At 47.5% G+C, this 21,341-nt stretch overlaps 4 protein-coding genes across 8 annotated transcripts; 1 reads left to right on the top strand and 3 right to left on the bottom strand.

The window, feature by feature from the left end:
• On the bottom strand, positions 1–4,471 carry LOC125725294 (divergent protein kinase domain 1C-like). 2 transcript variants are annotated; one of them, XM_049002102.1, is made up of 4 exons: positions 3,534–4,418; positions 1,292–1,984; positions 948–1,112; positions 1–439 (listed from the first exon to the last, which is right to left on the bottom strand). In XM_049002102.1, exons 1-4 carry the CDS (start codon positions 3,720–3,722, stop codon positions 185–187), a joined length of 1,302 nt encoding a protein of 433 aa, XP_048858059.1. In that variant the 5' UTR covers positions 3,723–4,418; the 3' UTR covers positions 1–184. The 2 variants fall into 2 exon arrangements, with proteins under 2 accessions (XP_048858059.1, XP_048858060.1); XM_049002103.1 differs by having other exon boundaries at positions 319–453; positions 3,534–4,471.
• Positions 4,472–4,960: 489 nt separating this feature from the next.
• Positions 4,961–14,173, top strand: afg3l2 (AFG3-like AAA ATPase 2). 3 transcript variants are annotated; one of them, XM_049002101.1, is made up of 17 exons: positions 4,961–5,149; positions 5,633–5,732; positions 7,623–7,694; positions 7,902–8,050; positions 8,146–8,298; positions 8,464–8,538; positions 8,839–8,963; positions 9,245–9,518; positions 9,734–9,871; positions 10,130–10,283; positions 11,062–11,169; positions 11,262–11,387; positions 11,536–11,646; positions 11,813–11,928; positions 12,052–12,252; positions 12,361–12,555; positions 12,702–14,173. In XM_049002101.1, the coding sequence occupies exons 1-17, from the start codon at positions 5,057–5,059 to the stop codon at positions 12,942–12,944; spliced, it is 2,433 nt and encodes an 810-aa protein (XP_048858058.1). In that variant the 5' UTR covers positions 4,961–5,056; the 3' UTR covers positions 12,945–14,173. The 3 variants fall into 3 exon arrangements, with proteins under 3 accessions (XP_048858058.1, XP_048858057.1, XP_048858056.1); XM_049002100.1 differs by having other exon boundaries at positions 5,633–5,741; positions 8,842–8,963; XM_049002099.1 differs by having other exon boundaries at positions 5,633–5,741.
• A 655-nt stretch (positions 14,174–14,828) lies between these two features.
• On the bottom strand, positions 14,829–17,247 carry LOC125725298 (cell death activator CIDE-A-like). Of its 2 annotated transcripts, none has more exons than XM_049002126.1 (5): positions 17,180–17,247; positions 16,107–16,242; positions 15,644–15,796; positions 15,358–15,527; positions 14,829–15,268 (listed from the first exon to the last, which is right to left on the bottom strand). In XM_049002126.1, the coding sequence occupies exons 2-5, from the start codon at positions 16,236–16,238 to the stop codon at positions 15,172–15,174; spliced, it is 552 nt and encodes a 183-aa protein (XP_048858083.1). In that variant the 5' UTR covers positions 16,239–16,242; positions 17,180–17,247; the 3' UTR covers positions 14,829–15,171. The 2 variants fall into 2 exon arrangements, with proteins under 2 accessions (XP_048858083.1, XP_048858082.1); XM_049002125.1 differs by lacking the exon at positions 17,180–17,247 and adding an exon at positions 16,768–17,120.
• A 351-nt stretch (positions 17,248–17,598) lies between these two features.
• LOC125725301 (tryptase-like) lies at positions 17,599–20,278 on the bottom strand. The gene is made up of 6 exons (XM_049002133.1): positions 20,260–20,278; positions 19,853–19,948; positions 19,549–19,741; positions 19,157–19,410; positions 18,642–18,805; positions 17,599–17,938 (listed from the first exon to the last, which is right to left on the bottom strand). Exons 2-6 carry the CDS (start codon positions 19,914–19,916, stop codon positions 17,771–17,773), a joined length of 843 nt encoding a protein of 280 aa, XP_048858090.1. The 5' UTR covers positions 19,917–19,948; positions 20,260–20,278; the 3' UTR covers positions 17,599–17,770.
• Positions 20,279–21,341: the final 1,063 nt, after the last annotated feature.

Raw genomic sequence — 21,341 nt, 5'->3', positions numbered from 1 at the left:
TTATCGGTAAAAGTAGTTTTTTTTTGTTAATAAAATTAGAGATTGGAATAAGTCATGATATTATGAATATTAATTTTTGGTAGTTTTTGTGTAATAAATGCAAATCACCTTTCACTTAAAATAATAAGAGAAAATGCATAAAATTCAGTCTTTTCAGGGGTCACTCCTGTTCAGCATTTTCCTGCTACCAGAAGCCCGCATCGGGCCTGTTTATTCGGCCGCCGTTTGCTTGGTGTCGCTCCACGTCCGCCGGTGTCCCCGGGCTGTCCTGCAGGAGCTGGGTGAGGAGCCTCAGCAGGCGCTCCTGGACAGCCCGACCTCCTGCCCCCATGGCACACTCCTGGACGGTATGTCTCAGCTTCACCTCCAGGGGGTGCCCTGCCCTGCCGTCCAGGTACGTGGTGGGGAACCAGTACCTAAATATCTTGTCACATATCACCTAGGAAGGGAGTGCTGTGAATCAGGAAACCAGACTATGTAACCAAACTATGCATGCAGTTTTTTTTTCATCATACTCCTTTTCTGATTCAGAGCATGGTCATATCAGTTTCATTTCATTTCAATTCATTTCAGTCTAAGTTATACTTTGTGCCCCATCTACTGTGCTCATGTATCTACAGTACATGTGAATTCCAGGGTTTGTGGAACTTCAGTGAGTATAAGGCGCTTCTCTTGGACTGTGGGGTTCCCACACACTGAGATGCTTCTCTGTGTTAAAGGCTGCTCATTCTTCAGGTGCCTGTCCGTATTTGGAAGGCTTGATATCTCATGGCGTTATGCCAGACTGTTTCGGCTTTCTGGGAAAAAATGCGCTAGTTTTTTTTTTTTTGCATTTAAACCAATGAATGTTAACTATAGTAGTAAAATACGGGGCCGGTACTGAGCCGGACCTCTTCATTTTGTGTCTGCTCTTGTAGAGAGTTAATGCGACCTGCTGCACTGCCTACCTGAAGGTTGCTGTTTATGCGCTCTGAGCCACATCTGTGTCTCCTCACGTCACACCTTGAGCTGCAGTCGAAGAAGGCACAGTCCTCGTTGCTGGTGCAATTCTGCTCCAGAATGGCTCGCATCTTGGGCTCGAAAAAAGCCAGGTCTGCATCGATGGCCACGACCTACAAGGCCGATGATGAGAGAAGGGGTGGGTCACATGCTCAGTGAAAATGTCACTGAAGGGAGTATGGGGAGCGTAGCTGCCCAGCTGCTCTAAGAGTATTAAAGAGTAACTCCATACACATGTAATAGTATGTACTATGAAATGGAAGGCAGTGAAATAGGTTGATCTAGCACGAACCGTGAGGTCCTTACGGACTGCGAAGTTCTCTGGCTTCACGTCACAGAGGTGGAGGCGATGGGTGAAGTCGTCCTCGAAATGCCTGATCATGTGCATGAAGCTGAGGGCGATGTGGAGCACCATGCGTCTGCCTGAGGCCCCCTCCCTCCTCCAGGGAATCTCCAGAAGCTCCTCAAGGGCAAAGAGATGCTGCATCCTGGCCTGGCCGGCGATGAGGTACTCCACAGCATAGAAATGGCCGCACGAGCCCAGAACCTTCACCACATGCTGGCTGAGATCCTGGAGCACCCTGAAGAAGGTGTACTCCTCCTGCTGCAGGAGAGACCAGAGGGAGGCCAGCTCAGCCCGGGTGACCTTCTGCTGACTCCCCCTGAGGCGGTGGGCCCACAGCTGGGGAACAATGCTGCTTTTCACCTCCAGACCAAGGGAGTTCTTCATCTCGAGCGTGGCGTAGAGAACTATGTCCATGGGTAAAAGTTCTGGAGCGTCCTGGTACTCCAGCAAGCTGAAGTTCTCGTAGGAGTAGAAGTTCTCCAGCTTGGACTTGAGCACGACGGGCACGCCCCGCCAGTCAGCTTTCATCACCTTCTTGCCGCTCTCGTAGTAAAGGCAGCGCTCGTACTCCAGGGTACGGCTGACGCAGAGGTCGTGGCAGAGGTCGCCCGTCAGGACACCCCGCCTGTACTCCTCACACTGAAACAGAGAGACGCCAAGCTCAGGAGGTCCAGGACGGTCTAGGCGTGGGAAGTGGTGCACGAGGGCTTCTGTTACAGCCCTCGTTGAGGGGCCAGCTGCACTCCAGTGAGCCGGTTCACTGTGAAACGTAACACTGCAACACTGCACTGGGAGCCAGAGCTGAGCCTTTGTGTCTACTGAGGTAGGTATGTCCCCCTATTAGAGCATTTGACTGGAAAAACACACACACACACACACACACACACACACACACACACACACAATTCGGCAACTCCAATTCACCTTAGCATACCTTTGGACTTAGGAAGGGAAGCTGGAGAATCCAAAGGAAAGCCCACAATGACACAGGGAGGACATAACATGCAAACTGCACATACATAGAGTTGGGGTGGAGACTCGAACCCCAGTCTCAGAGGTGGATGGCAGCAGAGCTAACCAAGGTACCGCTGCATCACCCTGGCACACCTATGCTAATTAAGACCAGAGGGCTGGGATTAAAATCATATGTCATACATATGCATCCACTTGACTTTCCTGTCACCCTGAAACATGTTACGCTACCTACAGTATCATTAGGCTTAATGCAGGACACAAGAATTAGAAGGAATGTGTTCCTTTCAATAACAGAAAAGTTCCACTGGAGTGACAGTGAAATGGGAAAAGCCGTATGGATGAGCTGTGTTGCAGACACAGTGATCCGAGTGTGACCCCACCTCACGGTAATATGCAGAGAAACAGAAGAGGCCTGATCGTTTGTGTGTTACTGTTACATTCCTCATTTGCCAGACCAAAATGTACCTTCAGAAGCGGAAAACCTAGGGCGATCAGCCAGGCAGCTATTCAAATACAGCTTGAAGTAGCACAGAATGAAAACGGGTTGGTTACCTGTGAGGACCCAAAGGAACCAGCACGAAAAAAAAATGTGAAAATCATGTCAGTCTCTCTTTGGAAGGGATGAAACTTGAGGTCGCCCTTTATTATGGTGAAGGGCGGAATAGCTTTGTCTGGCAAAGGAGGTCGAATGAATTGCATGCTGGGTACATGGTGGCACAGGGGGTGTGTTATCGTGCAGGTGGACGTTTCGTCCCACGTTACCAGCGACCGATCACGTGTCAGATTCACTCTGAGATGGAATGAAACAATTTGACATATATGTTCAGATATAAATTTAAAAATGTGTCCTGGGAATCTGCCAGGAATAAAAATGTGAGAATGTCAAACCCCAAAAGATGAAAGAAGGGGTAAGAATCCGCCATCTCTTGTTCACTCTCTTTAAATTTCTTTGTGATTGTCGCTCTGTTTCTTTGGTGCTAAGCCCCCTCCCCACACTTCTTCATATAAGACATGTGTCCTTCATACTTGGCATCCATTAAAACAACTCCTTCCCTTCTGAAATCAAATACTCACCTCGCTCATACTTAAGACCCTTCGGCCATACAGCCTTTGCCATACTAACTCTTTCGTGACCCTTACGTGAAATCACATGAACGCGTTTGAATGTACATGCATGTGTCTGCAGGAACCCCAGACCCCGTAAAGCTCTTACCAGTCTCTGGAGGATCCTGCGACTCCGGTCATCTGTGCAGATGTCGGACAGCAAGGTCTTGTGGACGAAGAGCAGCCCGTTGAGCAGCAACCATGACCCGAACCAGAAGAGGATGACCAGCCCGACTCTCCTCCTGCTGATCTTCAGCCTGAGCGGTCGTGGTACGAGACTTCCTCTGGGAAGCCCCATGGCCCATCAATGCCGCCTTCGGCCCTGGCCTGACGACTCAGGAATGGCATGTGATACGACCCTCCACAGCTGCCGGGGGCCTCTTTGGGAGAACTTTCCATCTGGTGTCTAGAAGTTGAGCTACAGCCACCGGCTACCCTGGGAGCAAGCTGTTGAGATCACTTCCTGTGTGCTGACCCAATCAAACTGCCCCGTTCCTCTTTCTCCGAAACACCCACACACACATGCATGGGTGACACAGACTCACTTCCTCTTCCCAGAGAAGGCCACTTACTGTCCTCTCAGCACTGCTGCTCCTCCGTCCCTGTTTTCGAATATGAGTGGTTCACTTTTTCCTGCACCTCCCCGCCCAGGTCCTGCCCTTTTCAGTTACTGGGACGGCCCCTTTTGTATCCATAGCAGCAGGATCTGTGGTGTGTCCCGGCACTTGCCCATTAAACTGGCCCCTTTATTGCAGACCAAGGTCCATAAAAGGCTTAAGCATTTGCTGCATGTAAATTGCTTTTGATGAGGGAGGCAGTCATAGTGTGGCAGGACTGGATGTCAGATTTCAGCTAAATATCCATTTAACCATTTAAATTAAATTCTCCAATGTTACCATAGAGTGTTATCCTAATATTCAATATTAATAATGGACATTCAGTTGCTAAAACTGGATGTAACCAGTCAAGGTGCACATCATAGTTACTCTTATGAAGTCTAATTGCAGCAGGAAAGAGGCAAGAATGAAACATTTGTACTGAAAGAAAATCTGCCAGATTACATATAGTAACCGTGAATACAATAATGTTTCTAACTCTCACGCTCTTCACTGGTATGACCAAGGTTTCCATCTAGCGGCCATTATGCCAAATTACATGAGAGGGAAACAAGTCAAATTCCGATCAATAGAGAATCGATTTCATCACTTTGCGCTATACCATGTCGCACTTGAATGCCTAAAGTAAGTAGGCTAAATTCCCACCAGGCTGCCGTAACAATCATATAAACATTTTTTTATATAGCGTGCTGCAATATACGAAAAAATAAATTGTTGCTCTGGTTAAACCATAGGTGGGCATAAAAATAAACACATAATCTGGGCGCAGTTTCAAATTAACCATAAGAATAAAAACAATAAAATAAAAACAATAAAAAAAAACGTAAACGTGACTGGAATTGGATAACTCCAGTCACCTTGAGCAGGAGCGGAGTGGGCGTGTCCCGGGTGATGCACGCCACGGGCGGTGACGTAATGACGCACGCACGTAAACAGAAGCATGACGGTTCTGTGCGGCGGAACAGTTTACCGTGACACCTGTCCCGACATCTGACGGAAAGCGGCTCCGCGCGCCATGGCCCACCGCTACCTTCGGCTGTCGTTGGGCTGCCGCACGTTCCTGCAATGCGCGCTGTCTCCGGCGGTGCGCTCCGGATCCTCACGCCTGGTATGTCTGCCCGTGCGTTGCCTCGTTTTTGGGGGCACACCGGGGTTGCCCGTGCTTCAGCCGCCGATGTCCCGCAGTCAGCACCGGCCCGGTTCCTGCGTCCCCCGCCACCGGTCTCCGGCGCAGACTGTCTGGCAGAGCAGGCCTGCACGCGATATTGCGCAGGGTAACACGGCGGCCTGCTGCGGCGAAAGCCCAGATCAGGCCTCGCCGTGTCCAACTGACCGGGATGCGCGCTGCCGGGTCCTCAGATTCTTATCTCTTATCTCTCTATATATAATATTTTAAGCACGTACACACACGGGGACACACGTAGCCTTAAATGTAACGCGATCTCTTGAACATTAAGGGGAATCTTTCTATGTAAACACTGCATTAAAGCTTGAGCCACACAGTCGTTGTCTGACGATCTGCGTGATCATTATTTATGACAGTTACGTAGATCAGAGAGGTCTGGGTCTGACGCCTTTGTGCCTGTTCCAGGTCACCGGACGACCTGATACCCAGGTTGCATTTGACAGGACGACCCTGCTGGCGGACGTGCTGGGAGCTTACAGGAGGCTCACTGGCCCACGGGCAAAAGGTGCAAAAGGTCTGTTGCCCCTCTACGTGCTGATAAGGCTGATGTTCATCACAAAGCGGGTGGCATGTGCTGCTAGGGTCATTTTCCCTGTATGTCCATGTGTCTGTTACTGCAGGCAGTGGCCATGTCCGCACCCTGTCTATTCTATGGTTCCGCTTAGAAACTTAAGTGAAGCATATTTTGCTTTTTATTATTTTGATGTGGGGTGTACTTATGATGCGTATAACTATAGATGCCCCTTAGATCTGCTCCTGGCTGGAGTTATTTTATTCCAGATCCTTAGTTCACAGAGAAATAGTAGCTGCTAATTCTGTGCATGAATCATTCAGGTAGCTACTAATTGTGAAACCCGACTCAAAATCACGTCTTTGTAGTTCCTTCGTAGAAATGCCTTAAAACTTGTCTTGGGCATTTTAATTTACCATTGTTCTTTTTTTCCTTCCCGTTATTATCGCAATTTTTCTGTGATAAATTCAATCGTTTTCACCCGTGGACTCATAACGGATTTAAAACTGCTGAACTTCGTAAAATCTAAAGCGATCTGCTTGTTTTTTAGGACTGGGGAGTATTAGGAATGGAAAGAAAATAGTACACAACAGAAAAATGTGTGTTTGTGTATTTATACAGCCACTAAAAAATTAATACCACAACACAATTTTTTGTTTCACTCATTTCTCCAGCCTGGTTCTCTGTTTCTCATTAATGAAGGGCTCCTTCCTTCCTCTATGGGACTTCAGTCCTGCTTCTAGGAGCCTGATACACACTGTCCTAGCAGTGCACTTCACACCTGCACTTAATGCTTCCCATTCCGTTTGAAGGTCACTTGATGTCATCCTCCGATTTATGAGAAACTGTCGCATAAGTTAACAGTCGTCTCTGTCATTAGAAAGTCACTTCTGCCCGTTACTTGGCTGGTTTCTGGTCATTCCCACTGTCTCCTACTTCACCTTGAGTACATTCTTCTGTCCTGCTGTCTTAGAAATTTTGAGCCTGGAAGCAACCTGCTGCTCAGCATAGCCTTCTGCCAGCAGAACCAGGATTAAACCAAGATTTGAAAATGCAGACTTGTATAAATATATAGTGGTTTCAGTTACATTTTGTCATGGCTTAGTCATATATATATATCTCAGTGCTGTGAAAAAGTATTCACTGCCTCCCTGAACCTGCATCTTCTTCTAGGTCAGCAGTGCTTTTCTCCTTGGAACTCTCCCATGGATGCCATTTTTGCCCAGTTTCTCTCATGTTGTTCAATCATGAACAAAGACCTTAACTGAGGCAAGTGAGGCTTGCGGTTCTTGAGTTCCGAGATCTTTCGTGACCTGGATGAGTTGTCACTCTTGCTGTGATTTTGCTTGGCCGGCCACTTCGGGGAAGGTTCACCACTCTTCCAAGTTTGCTCCATTTGTGGATAATGGGGATAGTGGTTCGCTGGAGCCCCAAAAGCCTTAGAAGTGGCTTTGTAACCCTTTCTAGACTGATATCAATGACTTTGTTTCTCATCCGTTCTGGAGTTTCTTTCGATCGTGGCATAACGTGTAGCTTTTTGAGATCTTTTAGCTACTTCACTTTGTCAGACAGGTTGTATTTTAACGCTTCCTTGATTGACCAGGTCTGGCAATAATCATGCCTGGGTGTGGCTGGTGAAGTTGAACTCTACTTTCCAGTAATTATGGATGATCACAGTTAATACATGAGTGATGGGTGAGGCTGGGTTGGGCTAAGGGGTGTCTGCCAGCACGATTTACCTGTGGCTTACTTACTTTTTCACGTGGGTTTGGAGAGCTTTGAACAGGTTTGTTTTCTTTTACGACTTAATGTAATTTGTTCCATTTTTAATTCTGAAATGTGTGTGTTAAAGCTTACACCGACTTTCGTTTTCTTTGTCTGCAGGACTTGAGAGGTTTTACTGCAAAAATGGTTCTAAGAACAATGAAACCAAACCGCCCGGTGCAGAAGCAAAAGGTACTGTTCCCCCCCCCCCCCCCCCCCCCCCCCCCCCCCCCCAATAGTGCTGTGATTTCAGCTTATAGATTTAAGCACACCGAGTTTAGTACGCAAGGGCTCACGCTCTCTGTACTTCTGCTTCTGTTGTTGCACATTCTGAAGTAAAATAACTAAAAGTCGTGTGACGACGGTTTTACCTTTTGACTGGTGTTTGTGCCGGACCAGAGGCCAAGCCTGCAAATGCCCAGCGGCCCCCAGGGAAATCAGGTGGAGGGCCAGGCGGAGGAGCAGGTGGAGGCGGGGGCTCGACAGGAGGCGGGGGCAGGAGAGGAGGGAGAAAGGAGGACTCTACGTGGTGGAGTCGGCTGCAGAAGGTGGGCTGTCGTGCCGAATTTGGAGAGCATGGCGTCTCGCCTACGGGACTCATGTTTTGTTCGCTTCTCCCATCCCTTTTCTTACTTCCATCCAGGGCGACGTGCCCTGGGATGACCGGGAATTCCGGATGTACTTCCTGAGTGCGGCGGCCTTCTGGACAACAGTCGGATATTATTTCTTCTTCCGCAACGCAGCCCGAGAAGTGACCTGGAAGGACTTTGTCAACAATTATCTCTCGAAAGGAGTTGTAAGTATCTTGCTCCCGTGAGCCAGTGGGGTTAATTTGAACGGCAGGTTGCTTGTCTATTTAGTTTATCTATTTGCTTCGGTTGGTAATGGTAATGATCACTAATTGGTGCTGGTTCCTGCAGTAGCACTGGGTTTGAAGTTGACTCGCCCCCCGTCTTTGCAGGTGGACAGACTAGAGGTGACGAACAAGCGTTACGTCAAAGTGATCTTCTCTTCGGGGAAAGCTCCAGTGGATGGAGTGAGTCCCATCAGTTTTTGGTGACTGATGTTAGGATTTTATGTGTGATGCTGTAATGGGATCTTCAAACGTTTTGGCTGGTTTTCCTTTGGTTATGGGAATTGCGGCAAATAATGGTTTTCGTTTGTTTGTTTGTATCCATTGTTAAATTGTGCTGCTCTTATGGCATTAGACTGTAACAAAGACAGGGAGACTAACAAAGCACAGTGTGAACATACACTTGGAGTTTCCTGTTTTGCCTGACTGTCGCACTGTTTTCGGTCTCCAGCTTATCTCCTTGACACGGTCTTCTATCTGCAGCAGTATGTGTGGTTCAACATTGGCAGTGTGGACACGTTTGAGCGCAACCTGGAGACCGCGCAGATGGAGCTGGGAATCGAGGGGGAGAACCGGCTGCCTGTGGTCTACACGTCTGAGAGTGATGGGTGAGGCTGGTTTGGGCTAGGGAGTGTGTACCAGCATGCACACGGTCCCAGCCGTGCATGACCTTCCCTCCTTTACTGCAGGAATTCACTTCTCACCATCTTTGGTTAGTGTATTTATATTAAAGCATCATATGTTGTCAACCACAGAAGTTTGTAGCTGCTGTTCTTCTAAAAGCTGACCTTGATGGTCTCCTAGTGAGCGTAGGTGACCCCGAAGGTCTCCCTGTGAGCGTCTTGACTAGACTTCGGTTATACCCTAAATCACAGTTGTCCTTTTGCAGCTCTTTTCTTCTCAGCATGCTCCCCACCATGCTGATCATCGCCTTCCTGCTGTTCACCTTGCGTCGGGGCCCCGCGGCAGGAGGCCGGCCTGGTCGAGGGGTGGGAGGGCTCTTCAGTGTAGGCGAGACCACTGCCAAAGTGCTGCGTGACGAGATTGACGTCAAGTTCAAAGACGTGGCGGGCTGCGAGGAGGCCAAGCTGGAGATCATGGAGTTCGTCAACTTCCTCAAGAACCCCAAGCAGTATCAGGACCTGGGTGCCAAGATCCCTAAGGTGCCAGAGAAGGATGCACGCTGTCATTAGAGGGCAGATGCACCTCTACCCAAATGTGCCTGTTCCTCATTAAAATATGCATCGCGGCAGCATGTTGTCAGATTTCGTTCTCTGTTAGCACATATCAAAGATTCAGATACGACACACCTGGTATTGAAACCTGATGTGTGATTTATTCACCTAATGGATTCCTGCCCACTGTTATTCCCCTTTAGGGAGCAATACTCACTGGACCCCCTGGAACGGGAAAGACCCTTTTGGCCAAAGCAACGGCTGGAGAGGCCAATGTTCCATTCATCACGGTCAATGGCTCAGAATTCCTGGAGATGTTCGTGGGAGTCGGGCCAGCCAGGGTGCGTGACCTGAGGACCCCGCCTGCGCTTAGAGACCCCGTCTGTCTGCTTTGAGCGCTGTGCTAGAATGGATCATTGTTGCTTTGTTTGGGCGCGGTGTTCATGTTTCCAATATGAAGTACGTTTTTTTTTGCCACATTTTTCCATAATTCTGCCTTTCTTGCTGAGATCCTGATCCTCTGGATACTAGTACCAGATCAGGTTGGCTCCCATGGGTAATGACCGTCCTGAACTGGAGCATCTCTAACCCGTGCTCAGGTCCGCGACCTCTTTGTGATGGCCCGCAAGAATGCGCCCTGCATCCTCTTCATCGACGAGATCGATGCGGTTGGACGCAAGAGAGGCCGTGGGAACTTTGGAGGCCAGAGCGAGCAAGAGAACACCCTCAACCAGCTGCTGGTAGAGATGGACGGTGAGGAACATTTAACAGTTTCAGTTGGAAGGCCAATTCGTACTTTTCCGCATGCACTATCGGTTGCAGACAATGGTAAGTGATGTGAAGGCTGTGGTCGGTGCACGTGTAGCCCAGATCTAACAGAAATCATGCATCTCTTTGTGCATCGACCACTCATGCAAAATAATTGATTAGGTTTTTCCAGTAGGTGGCAGCATGGACTTCTACAGATCAGCAGTCAGTGATGAAAGAATAGAGGAAGAGTAGCTGCTGCTGTTGTAGTTATGATGAGCAGCTGTATGAGGAGGGTTGGAGGTTCCTGCATATCGAATTGGAATTATTCCATACTGTGCAGATATTATACGGTATATGGTATTTTGGAAAGCAACACTATTCTGGCATTTTGAAATATTGGTGACAAAATTCGCTGAGCGGGGAGGGTGGACGGACATCACGGCTAATTTTGTCGTAAGGATTTCAGAATATCCTTACTACTGTAATACTACCCAAGCCTTGACTGTGAAACTGTTAAAGGTTTCACCCATGTCACTATACTGCTTGTATTTGTGTTTGATGCAATACATCTGCCCTCTCCTGGCCTGCTGGAATATCACTGCTGTATGCATGCACCTTGAGGATTAACCCCTACACACACTTGGAGGAACAAGAGTCTGATAGAACTGAGGACGGTAGTGGGTGTGGATTGGTGGTGTATACTTTGAACACAAGTAAAACACAGTGACCGTCTGCTCTATTTCTGCACCTTGATTACTGTCCTGCTCCTATTGCCTTCCAGGATTCAACACTGCCACCAACGTGGTGGTGCTTGCGGGCACCAACAGACCTGACATCTTGGATCCTGCGCTTATGAGGCCCGGCCGCTTCGACAGACAGATCTACATCGGTACAGACACTTTCGGACGCTTGACGTCTTCGTTTCAGTCAGACGAGGTTGACAAATATCTGCCGTGTCTCTGTTCTCCTGCACCCATCCAGGTCCTCCTGACATTAAGGGGAGAGCCTCCATATTTAAGGTGCACCTACGGCCCTTGAAGTTGGATGCATCCCTGGATAAGGAGATGTTGGCAAGGAAGATGGCAGCTCTCACACCAGGATTCTCAGGTGAGCCCGTTCTCAGAGCTCGTGTGAGGGGACCAGCGGATTGGCAACTCCCAGTAACGCCCCAGAACGTCCTGAGGGCTCGTGTGGACTGTGCTGCCCTTGGCACGCCACCAGTTCCTCTACCCACTCCTACTCCTACTCTTCTTAGGTGCGGATATTGCCAACGTCTGCAACGAAGCCGCGCTGATCGCTGCCAGGCATCTTTCCGATTCCATTACCCAGAAGCACTTTGAGCAGGCCATCGAGCGAGTGATTGGAGGTGAGCATGACCTTCTGGGCCGTGTCCTGGGTGCAGATTGTGAGGGTGGGGAATAGTGTTTCGGGAGCAGTTGAGATTGGAGTAGAATTAAGAACGATAAGAAGCCTTTGATGGAGTTGAGTGTGCAGGATCAGCAGGCCAACTGCCTGAGCTTCTGTATGTTCAGGTCTTGAGAAGAAGACCCAGGTGCTCCAGCCAGAGGAGAAGAAGACGGTCGCGTACCATGAGGCCGGGCACGCCGTGGCGGGGTGGTTCCTGGAGCATGCGGACCCCCTGCTGAAGGTCTTCTAGCCTCTACTCACACCGCCTTGGCCAGTGACCATGCGTCACGGTAACATGACTACACACGAGTGAAGGTTTTGAAATGTGTCCGGACTTGATGCCCTCTGTGATCGGCTCTCTCAGGTGTCTATCATCCCACGTGGAAAGGGTCTCGGTTACGCCCAGTACCTGCCCAAGGAGCAGTATCTCTACACAAAGGAGCAGCTTCTGGACCGCATGTGCATGACCCTTGGAGGACGTGTCTCCGAGGAGATCTTCTTCGGCAGAATCACGACCGGGGCACAGGACGACCTCAGGAAAGTCACGCAGAGCGCTTATGCTCAGGTAGGGCGAGTGTGGGCGGACATACTGAAGAGCAGGTCTCGCCAGTCAGGCTCAGTGCCGAGGTCGGTGTGCTGCATACGAGTTTGTGTTTTTGGGTTATACCCTCAGATTGTGCAATTCGGGATGAACGAGAAGGTGGGCCAGGTCTCCTTTGACCTCCCACGGCAGGGGGAGATGGTACTAGAGAAGCCTTACAGTGAGGCCACCGCTCGCCTGATCGACACGGAGGTGCGTCAGCTCATAAACACGGCCTACCAGCGCACCCAGACCCTGCTGGATGAGAAGAAGGCTGAGGTGGAGAAGGTAGGATGTGTCAGAAGGTCTCCGTCAGCTTTAGGGGTGGGATGTTGTAAAATTTTGAAATGGCTTTAAATTGAATTTGGGTTTTTTTTTTTTTTTTTGTGTGTGTGCTGCGATTGCGACGGGTGATGTGACCTTCTGTGTCTCAGGTGGCCCTGCGTCTGCTGGAGAAGGAAGTCCTGGACAAGAACGACATGGTGGAACTCTTGGGACAGCGGCCCTTCGCTGAAAAGTCCAGCTACGAGGAGTTTGTGGAGGGCACGGGGGGCATGGACGAGGACACCACCCTGCCAGAGGGTCTCAAGGACTGGAACCGAGAGAAAGACAAGGAGATGGAGGAGAGTACAGAGGAGCAGGTGGCACGGCAGATCACGCATGGGATGCCTTTCTGAGGGTCTGGAGCTATGGGTGGGGCGTTGGGGGGGGGGGGGGAGGGGGATGTCTACTGAGTTTCTGACTGCCTTGTTCATCTCACGCAGTGCATTCCTGCGGTGAGCGTCTGGTTCCTTTACTAGAACCTGTGAACAGAGAGCCCAGCTGGTGTGTGGGGGACACATTTTGGTTTATTATGACTGTCCTCATCTGGGAAAGTGGAGAGGTCAGCAGCTTTTGGGTGTGTGGGGGGGGACTTCCTGCCAAAGGTGGGGGGGGATGCAGAGGGATTACAGGACGAGCAAGAGAGTGAAAGTCGCGTTTGATGTAGAAGAGAAAAAGCACTTCTGCCCACTTACTGACGCTGCTTCTGTGAAGTGGATGTGAGGCAAAATTCTGAAATTAAATTCTTGGCTTTGATTTAAAGAAAATGTGTTCAGTGGAAGGTGGCTCAATTATTGGCTTTACAGGCTGTACAGACAATATGTAAATTAACGAAGCTATAAAGGGATTCTGACGCCAAAGAAAATCTGGATGAGATTTTAATTAAACGCAGTCTGTTTAACTGGCGTTGGGCAGAAAGATTACCGGACTTCATTACCACATTAGTCAACATAACCAGACTTTAACGTAACCAGGATAAGCTGCAGATAGTCTTTTATGATGAAGCATCCGCAGCGTGTTTGTAGTGTTCAGTGCTCAGCGCTGTTCCGGCCGTTCGATGCCAAATCACACTCTTTGCTTTTGTGGAGACTGTTGCATTTCCGTAAGTTGAAATCGGTCACACTTCCTGTTTCTGGTAATGCTTCAAAGAATCTGTGTGGCCAAATCTGCCCAGATTCCCTACTCGCCCTTATCCATTGAGAGAAGGGCTGTGATGTTTTAAAGGGGGGGTGGGGGGGGGGGGGGGGGGGGTGGATGTTAGTGTTCAGTGATGCTGAACGTTTCAGTGTTTTCCCTAAATTTGTGCATCGTGTCTGAAATAAACTCACCATCAGGAATATCTTTTTTTTTTTTGTAATGTAATTGTTCCAGTAATGAGGGCCTTCCAGGGAAATGGCTGCAATGCTGTGTAGAATATGAACAATATGCGTGAATGAGTCCAACTACTGTGTTCACTGCTGTTCTGAGGCTGTGCACGAAAGGTAAAATGTGGTGTGAACACCTTTTGCAGTGTGCCCAGTACCGCATTGAAATTTGGTTTGGTTTCAGTCTAGCTGTTGAAGTGTTTACATACAGACTGTTCAAAGTACTTCTGTGCAGGTTAATGCTGGTTCACTCACACCCTCTCGGAACAACGGTGCAAAAAGTCCATTCGAGGTCTAATTAGGGGATTGGTGTGATGACCGACCCATTCCCGTATACTGATAAAATAGGAGCACGTCACAAGCATACAAGTGCTGGTACAAACTGGCTGAGCTATCAGTTTGGTTTCCACAGAGATCTGCTTCACAGCGGAGTCGAAGGACAAGGCATTGCTGGAGGGGTAGGGCTGCACGATGTTTGTCATCACATCGTGCATATATGCAAAACTCACAGCACAGCATGTTGTGCCAAGTAAGGCCGATTAAATCAAAACACGTCACGCTACAACTTTTGCTGCTTAATACAAGAGGAAAACACATAGTTCTAGTTTTACATGACAGATCTACCAGAGAAGTCAGAGTGAATTTAATGGTTTTTGGATACATGGAGTTTGCCAGTGAGTTGGGCTGGGTGATAAAAACATTCCTAGACATGAAAAGTAACAAAAATGAGAAGAAAAGCAAACAAGGACCGGTTACTAAAAGCCTTTTGCTGTGAGGAATTGTTAGGTTCCTGAGAGACAAAGTGTGATTTTGTTTTGGCCTAAGTTCTGGCAACACCAACTTAAAGGACTTGAGTGGTAGGTAAAAGAAGCACAATTTGCCTATAGTTTACCTAAATTTTACTAGAAAAACCCATAATACAATAATTTAGTGCAAAAAAAAAATAAAAAATCCTACATTGTGAAGCCCTATACTTCATTTAAGTGCCATTAGTCGTGGTCAATGTGCAAGACAGACCCCACTTAATTTCTGCTTTATTACAATCAGCTGACATTTATTAAAGTTAAAATCAGAGGTTTTAAGTGTGGACTTTTAAAACAAATTTACGCAGTGATACTTGCAGAGTCAACCGAACCACTCCACTGCATGTCTCAACCAAGAAGCTTTGGCCGTTGCTCTACACCACTGCCAGAGCCAGTGAAGCACATCCAGCAGGGGGTCAGTCATGCTCAAAGTACTGCAACACAGAGGACGAGCCACACAGGAGGAGATGGCCCACCCCACCGGCCATCCGTGCCAGGAAGCAGAGTGTGCATCTGCGAAGAGCACAAGTGGAGCATCAGAGCCACATGAAGACCACCACGCCGTTCTAAAAACAGATTAGCAGAAAAGGTCAGCAACTCACACGAACAGATGTTTGGCCCTTGTACACCGAATGTCGTAAGAAATGGTGTAGGCATCGTATATCGTGGCGTTTATGTGCAGGCACCCAATGACATCCTTCGGGTGCAGTTTGTACAGGTCAAAGGTCACCTTGGCTATTCCGTTTCCCTTCAGCGAATTTACAGACATATCCTATGAAGGATGACATGTCAGAAGTGCAGTCTCAGATAAAAGACAGGCGTACACCTAAATGCATGGGGCCCAAAATCAGGACGCCGCATGTACAAGCGCGCTGGAAAACGAGTCACCTTGACGTGGCTCCATGTCTGTCCCTTTTCTAGCACCATGATCTGCGCATCGTCGGGCAGAGATTGGAAGAAGTCCTCCGTGTCGATGACCGTACCGTCCTCTTCTAGGGTCAGGGTCAGGAACTGGCAGGTGAGCAGCAAAGCAGCCCTCACCTGGAGTGTAAACAGAAGATCTTTTCTGGTAGCCAAACCACAGGACTGAGCAGGGGGCACAAATGCACAAGTGTGAAGCCAGTTCCTGCCACAAACGCACATCCCACATTCAAGGTACCTGCACAAGCAGGCCGGTTGTACAGCTGCTATGAGAATGCATGAGCTTAGCCTCTTAGCTTCGGCCATGCAGCTAGGGGTGACCAAAAGCAGGAATCCTGCTGCGTAGCCCATTCATTTACCGCAACCAAAGTCACACAGCTAGAGGTTACTGCAAAATTGCCAATATGACCAAGACAGCAGAGGTCCACACCTTATGGACCAGATCATCTAAGGAGGTTGCAGTCACGGCTTGTCTTTGTGCCCGGTCATACGTACAAACGCTGAAGGGTCGTGGTGGCAAGAGGGAGAGCCGGTGGGTGAGGAACATGCTGACCAGCGACATTCTCCTGCATGGGAACAGCCAATCTACTCATATCACAACAGCAGTATTTAAAGCAAACACAGATTCCATTCATTTATGGACATAGCCCTAACCTCAGTTAGGAGAGCTTTGACCGCACATAACCAAACAAAATACAAGATGTTTTTTGATTATGTATTTAAAAAAAAAAAAGCTGAATACAAAGCTGGGTTTCCATCTTGGGGTGATTAGGGGAATAGAAAAATATATACATGTTCCCAGAAGGTGAAAACAACAGGCTGTTAAAAACAAATTGTGTGGATATTTGGAGTGAAGGTGGGACGGAGAAGAGGCCTGAACACCCGTTATCCGAACGAAGGAAACGGGCCATTCTCGATAACAGACAATCGCACAGTTTACCGTTAGGGGGGTGGGGGTGGTAAGGGGGAAGGCAGCTTCGCAAAGAAAAAAAAATCGTTTAAGTCGCGTCCTCCGCTGCACGGCACAAAGGTAAAAGGCTTAACAGAGCCAAAGAAGTAGTTACAATATTATAGGGGGGGGGGACACCCACCTAGCCACAAAGTGTGGAACGAAAGCTTTGGCGTACTCCATGACAAAACAAACGCACTTTAATAACTTAGGAACATTTAAAAATATATATTATCGGGGCGAGGCTAAAAGCTCACGGAAGACAGCATAGGGGGGAGTCCGCAAAATGGCATTTTAATAGCGAAGCAGATTGGCTATTCCTGCAAAGCAATATGCGATGATTGATGCCATTAAGAGAATTACGCAAACTAATGCGAAGGTAAGCATGCTCCGCTGAAGAACGGTGTGAAGCTGACCGGAGTTACCCTAACAAAATTAATGCATTATCTATTTTAATTAGCAGTCAATCCTCTGGGTAGAAATTGACCTGACGCTGCCCCCGTGTTCAAAATGGAAAAATACGATTTGTACAGCCGAGGACCCCGAAGACTCACGGCTGATCAGCCTCCTAATCGTCAAAGGGAGGAGTTCCGGCAGCGTGTGTAATTAAAGCTGTTAATGTAATCGCTTGTGAAATAAACTCTGATTTAGTCATGAGCCTAATTTCAATTAATCATTTCCCTATTAGATTCAATGCTAATAACGATTGAAAGTGTAGTTTTAATTTTAACGTTAATCAAGAAATTCATTCTATGAAGACCTTGGTGTCAAGACCTCGAATGACAGGCATAAATTGGAGTTCATATTTTTACTAGCCCGACGTACTACAGCCCAAAACTAGGGCCGTAACTGTGACCGAACCTTGCACAGAGCCTTAATCAGCTGTTTTGTTCTGATGAATGCACTTGATAGACTGCATGGGTCACCTCATTTAACGTTATAATTACCGTTTTAAATGATTTTGAAACCAGCATCAAGTTTATTAAATGCTCTTTATTTCAAAAATAGATGCACAGTGCTTATTGTTTAGCGTAAGCCATATGGAAATGCATTACATGGATGTTAATGACAATTTGCGTGGAGCGGGGGTGAAAAATCGGAGTAGTTTTGCGCACCAAGCCATCATTGGTCCGGGGGCCACTCTTCTACTGCGCCTCCCCCATTTTCTCGGCGATCCAGCGTCGGTAGTAGGTAACACTGGCCAAAATCGTAGGTTTTTCACCACAGCCGTCTGCTTGGTTTACAATGCCAAGCTGTACCCAGGGCCTATTTTTATTGTTGGTTGTGCACATCAGAGGACCCCCTGAGTCTCCCTGAATGAGACAGGACATGAATTACCAAAACAGGCCTTCAGGGGGCAGCCTTAAGTCACACAATTTCCCGATGTATCCTACAATTACAAGGAGTAATGGTATAATTACTGCTATTGTAATACCACTAACTTACTGGTGTTATGGGTACTGCCATTTCCAAGAGTTGACTGAGTAATAGCAGTAAACTTAGTTCTATGACAGCTTCAGTGTTTTCTAATACAACTAACTTTTATTTAGAACCTTTTTTTAAAGGAAGTTATAATATGAAATGGAAAAATCTTACTTTTCTTGTGAAATGTTCTTAAATATTCTCTAATGCATTGCTTCCATGCAAATAAGTTACCAAAATATGATTAATAACTTCTTTTTTAACCAACTGGAAATGACACTAAGTAGGAATAGTATAAGGAACTCAGACGGCTGTTTATCTTTCTATGCAATACTATGCACATTTTTGATTCATGCGAAAGGTCTCACTTGGAAATATAGCACAACTCATTGTGAGTTTGGGGTTTTCAATTCTGTTTACTGATCACTGTTTGTACACGTATTAAACATTTTAACAAGCAGGTATTTGATTGGTTGAATTGCGATTCTCCATTGAGGTGACACTGTGGTGACCAGTTTCCACCCTTTGCTGTAGGTGTCGTAAGTATCATTAGAAATATGTGATATCATATGCGATATGAATTTGAGCTCTTACCTGACAAGTTCCAGATAATTGTTGGTTTTGGGTTTTTCCAAACCCAGCACAGAAAACGCTGTCATCAAAAACAGTCAGAGAATCTTTGTAAAATTCTTTGCACGTCTGAGTTTTGACAAGGGGGACTGCCAGCTCCTGTAGCATTCCTGGTTTCTTCAGTGGAACTGCAGTAGGTGGGAACAGCAATGATTGATGGTGGAATTTAGTCACAAGGGGCAAATTACTATTTTATGGACAGAGCTGATCAACCCATTTGGCGGCATAGGCAGCTGCCTAGGGCACCATCTTCCGAGTCTATACTAACCTAACCCCCCCCCCCCCCCCCACACACACACAGTCAGGGTGCACCATCCTAGACAAAGTGAAACGGCGTTTGCCAGCGGTGTCAGTGGTGAAGCTTGGCTGAGGTGCCACATAGGCTTTGGCTGGGACTGCTGATGGACGTGAGTATAGTGATCAACAGCAATGACCCTTACTGTTGACGGCTTCTTGATAAGTAACCTAAATATACTCACCACCCTGCTTTGTGTTGCCCCAGCCAGCAACACGGCACTTGGCGTCGGAGGAGAAAACATCAGAGGCTTTGGAGAGGCTGACCAGCTGGTTTGTTTCCACAGGCTGAGAGAGCCTGAGGAGGGCGATGTCATTCCTCTGTATGCCGTGAGCATACGCCTCATGTTGAATGAAGTATTTCACTTCCCTTTCATTGCTGGGGTCATCTCTCTTATATATGCCAACATGCACCCGGATTAGTTTTGGATCAAGGCACCTAAAACAACCACATCACAGAGGCACAGTACATTTCATATATGTAATGTTTTTATATTGACATTTTATGTCATAAAGACATTGCTTCAGCAATCCACTTCCAGCTGGTGGTCACCATTGAAGCATCTCCTTCACTTACTGGACACAGTGTGCTGCAGTCAGAACCCACTGACGATGAATGAGAGAACCTCCACATCTAAAGTTAGCCTTGGTGTCTCCGGCATTGTGTGGGTTCTGGTCTTTCACAAACATGGCAACCATCCAAGGCCAATGATTCTGGTCTGCATTGTGTCCACCTACAATGTCACTTTTCAGCTGATCTCCAAGAGATACTGAGAAGAGATGTCTGGGTTTAACAAACGGCACATTACGGTCCGACTGGAGGACTGTGGTACTGAATTGCTTTTCCTGGATGGATTTGCTTGTTTAATGAATCTCCTTACCTTGATACAACCCGAAAATTAGGAGTACTTTAAATGCTGTCATCTTCAGCCTTTCCAAAATCATGTGGGAGAAACTGATAGAAAACAACAAAATAGCTACGGGGATACAGAAATGATAAACAAAATGAGAGAGCTTAGTGTGGGTCATTTATAGCATGTACTCGTAATAAAATATTTTGCAGTAAAAACAAAACACAATAGACACTGTATCTGCATACAAAAATAATTGAAACCCTAATATTTATTAAGGCAAATGCACAGCTTTTATATATAATTCATCAACACCAACAAAGAGCAAATTATAATAAAACATTTTTTCTGTAAATGCATTAATACCCATTTGTGGTTAAATTGCTATCCGTGGAATCTATAATTACATTAATTGGTAAACAAAAGACTTCACCTACCTCACGACCATGTTCTGAGATTTGACTGAAGTGGAGACCTTTAAATAATGACACGTCAACAAACGGTCGGAAAAGGCGTGTGGCGTTTACAAGAACCTGGTCTCGCTGAGGTTTTGAACTGACGAATTCAAGTTGCAGGGAGAAGCCGGGCAGGAAACTGCAAGAACGAGATAGATAAAGGTCTCCGTCATGTCCAAAGACCACCGATCCCACGATGCTTCAGCTTGTCTGCATGAAAAACTGGAGAAATTAATTCGCATCAGCCCTAAGTACTGGAACAAGTCACAGGGGGTAGACATTGTCGTGTTGGGTTTCTTAATTATGGATTTCTATTTGTGTCAAAAAAAGGTCTACACTCATATGGGGTCTTCAGGTATGTTCACACTAGGGAAGCCAAAAAACTCAATGAGAAGCGCAATGCGTCGTGGTGCGTTTTTTTAAATATATTGTAGCGAACCATCTAGCCATGATGTGGAAAGCGTAATAAGTGACAGGAGGCAGTGGAATTCGACTGCTAGGTGGCGTTTATTTCACCCGTGCCAGTTGCTGCTCACCGTGCCTGTCGCCCTGCTTATTCCTGACCCGCACGGTGGGCGCACAAATACACACATACGCTATGTACCACAATTCACATTTAACATCACACACGGCAGTACGGTACAGCACAAGACATTACGATGCACGGTAAATTATTAGGAACTATGTACAAGTTTGACGCCAGTCCAACATTATCTTCAGCTCCACAGTATCTTCAGCACTACACTGCCCCCTCCCTTAGGAGGGTAACCTTCCCGGAACCCCCACAAAGTCCTGCAAGTGCCCTGGGCACCAGCAAGGCCTCTGTGGCTGCGGGCCCCAGAGGCCCCTGAGTCCCCTACCGTCCCGCTACCGGGGTGTTCACCACTGGTCCCGGCGATGACTGATCTGAGTGGGCTAAGGGCTGGTATAGTGTCCAGCAGTCGTGTTGCAATACGATATTTCTGAGGTGCTCCGGCATTTACACCCTACACACCACGTCGGCGATTCGTTCCAGGACCTGCCCAGGGTCCCTCCAGTGACCTTCCTTCTGATGGGGCCATACA

This window comes from Brienomyrus brachyistius, unplaced genomic scaffold, assembly GCF_023856365.1.
Source record: "Brienomyrus brachyistius isolate T26 unplaced genomic scaffold, BBRACH_0.4 scaffold64, whole genome shotgun sequence".
Lineage (NCBI taxonomy): Eukaryota > Metazoa > Chordata > Actinopteri > Osteoglossiformes > Mormyridae > Brienomyrus > Brienomyrus brachyistius.
Note: the sequence above shows the minus strand (reverse complement) of the source record. Positions and strands in the feature narration are given on the sequence as shown.

Bases quoted from the DNA above. Each gene is read 5' to 3' on its own strand.
- LOC125725301 (XM_049002133.1), bottom strand. From the start codon at position 19,916: ATGATTTTGGAAAGGCTGAAGATGACAGCATTTAAAGTACTCCTAATT. The intron at 19,742-19,852 runs GTAAGGAGATTC...ATCTCTTCTCAG, and splicing joins AATTTTCGGGTTGTATCAAG to TATCTCTTGGAGATCAGCTG. The intron at 17,939-18,641 runs GTAAGAGCTCAA...TGTCTCATTCAG, and splicing joins AATTATCTGGAACTTGTCAG to GGAGACTCAGGGGGTCCTCT.
- afg3l2 (XM_049002099.1), top strand. From the start codon at position 5,057: ATGGCCCACCGCTACCTTCGGCTGTCGTTGGGCTGCCGCACGTTCCTG. The intron at 11,647-11,812 runs GTGAGCATGACC...CTGTATGTTCAG, and splicing joins CATCGAGCGAGTGATTGGAG to GTCTTGAGAAGAAGACCCAG. The intron at 12,253-12,360 runs GTAGGGCGAGTG...TTATACCCTCAG, and splicing joins CGCAGAGCGCTTATGCTCAG to ATTGTGCAATTCGGGATGAA.
- LOC125725298 (XM_049002125.1), bottom strand. From the start codon at position 16,808: ATGGAGTACGCCAAAGCTTTCGTTCCACACTTTGTGGCTAG. The intron at 15,528-15,643 runs GTGACTCGTTTT...CATCCTTCATAG, and splicing joins AGACATGGAGCCACGTCAAG to GATATGTCTGTAAATTCGCT. The intron at 15,269-15,357 runs GTGAGTTGCTGA...TGCTCTTCGCAG, and splicing joins AGGGCCAAACATCTGTTCGT to ATGCACACTCTGCTTCCTGG.
- LOC125725294 (XM_049002102.1), bottom strand. From the start codon at position 3,722: ATGGGGCTTCCCAGAGGAAGTCTCGTACCACGACCGCTCAGGCTGAAG. The intron at 1,985-3,533 runs GTAAGAGCTTTA...TCTCTGTTTCAG, and splicing joins GCAGGATCCTCCAGAGACTG to TGTGAGGAGTACAGGCGGGG. The intron at 1,113-1,291 runs GTTCGTGCTAGA...TCGGCCTTGTAG, and splicing joins CAGTCCGTAAGGACCTCACG to GTCGTGGCCATCGATGCAGA.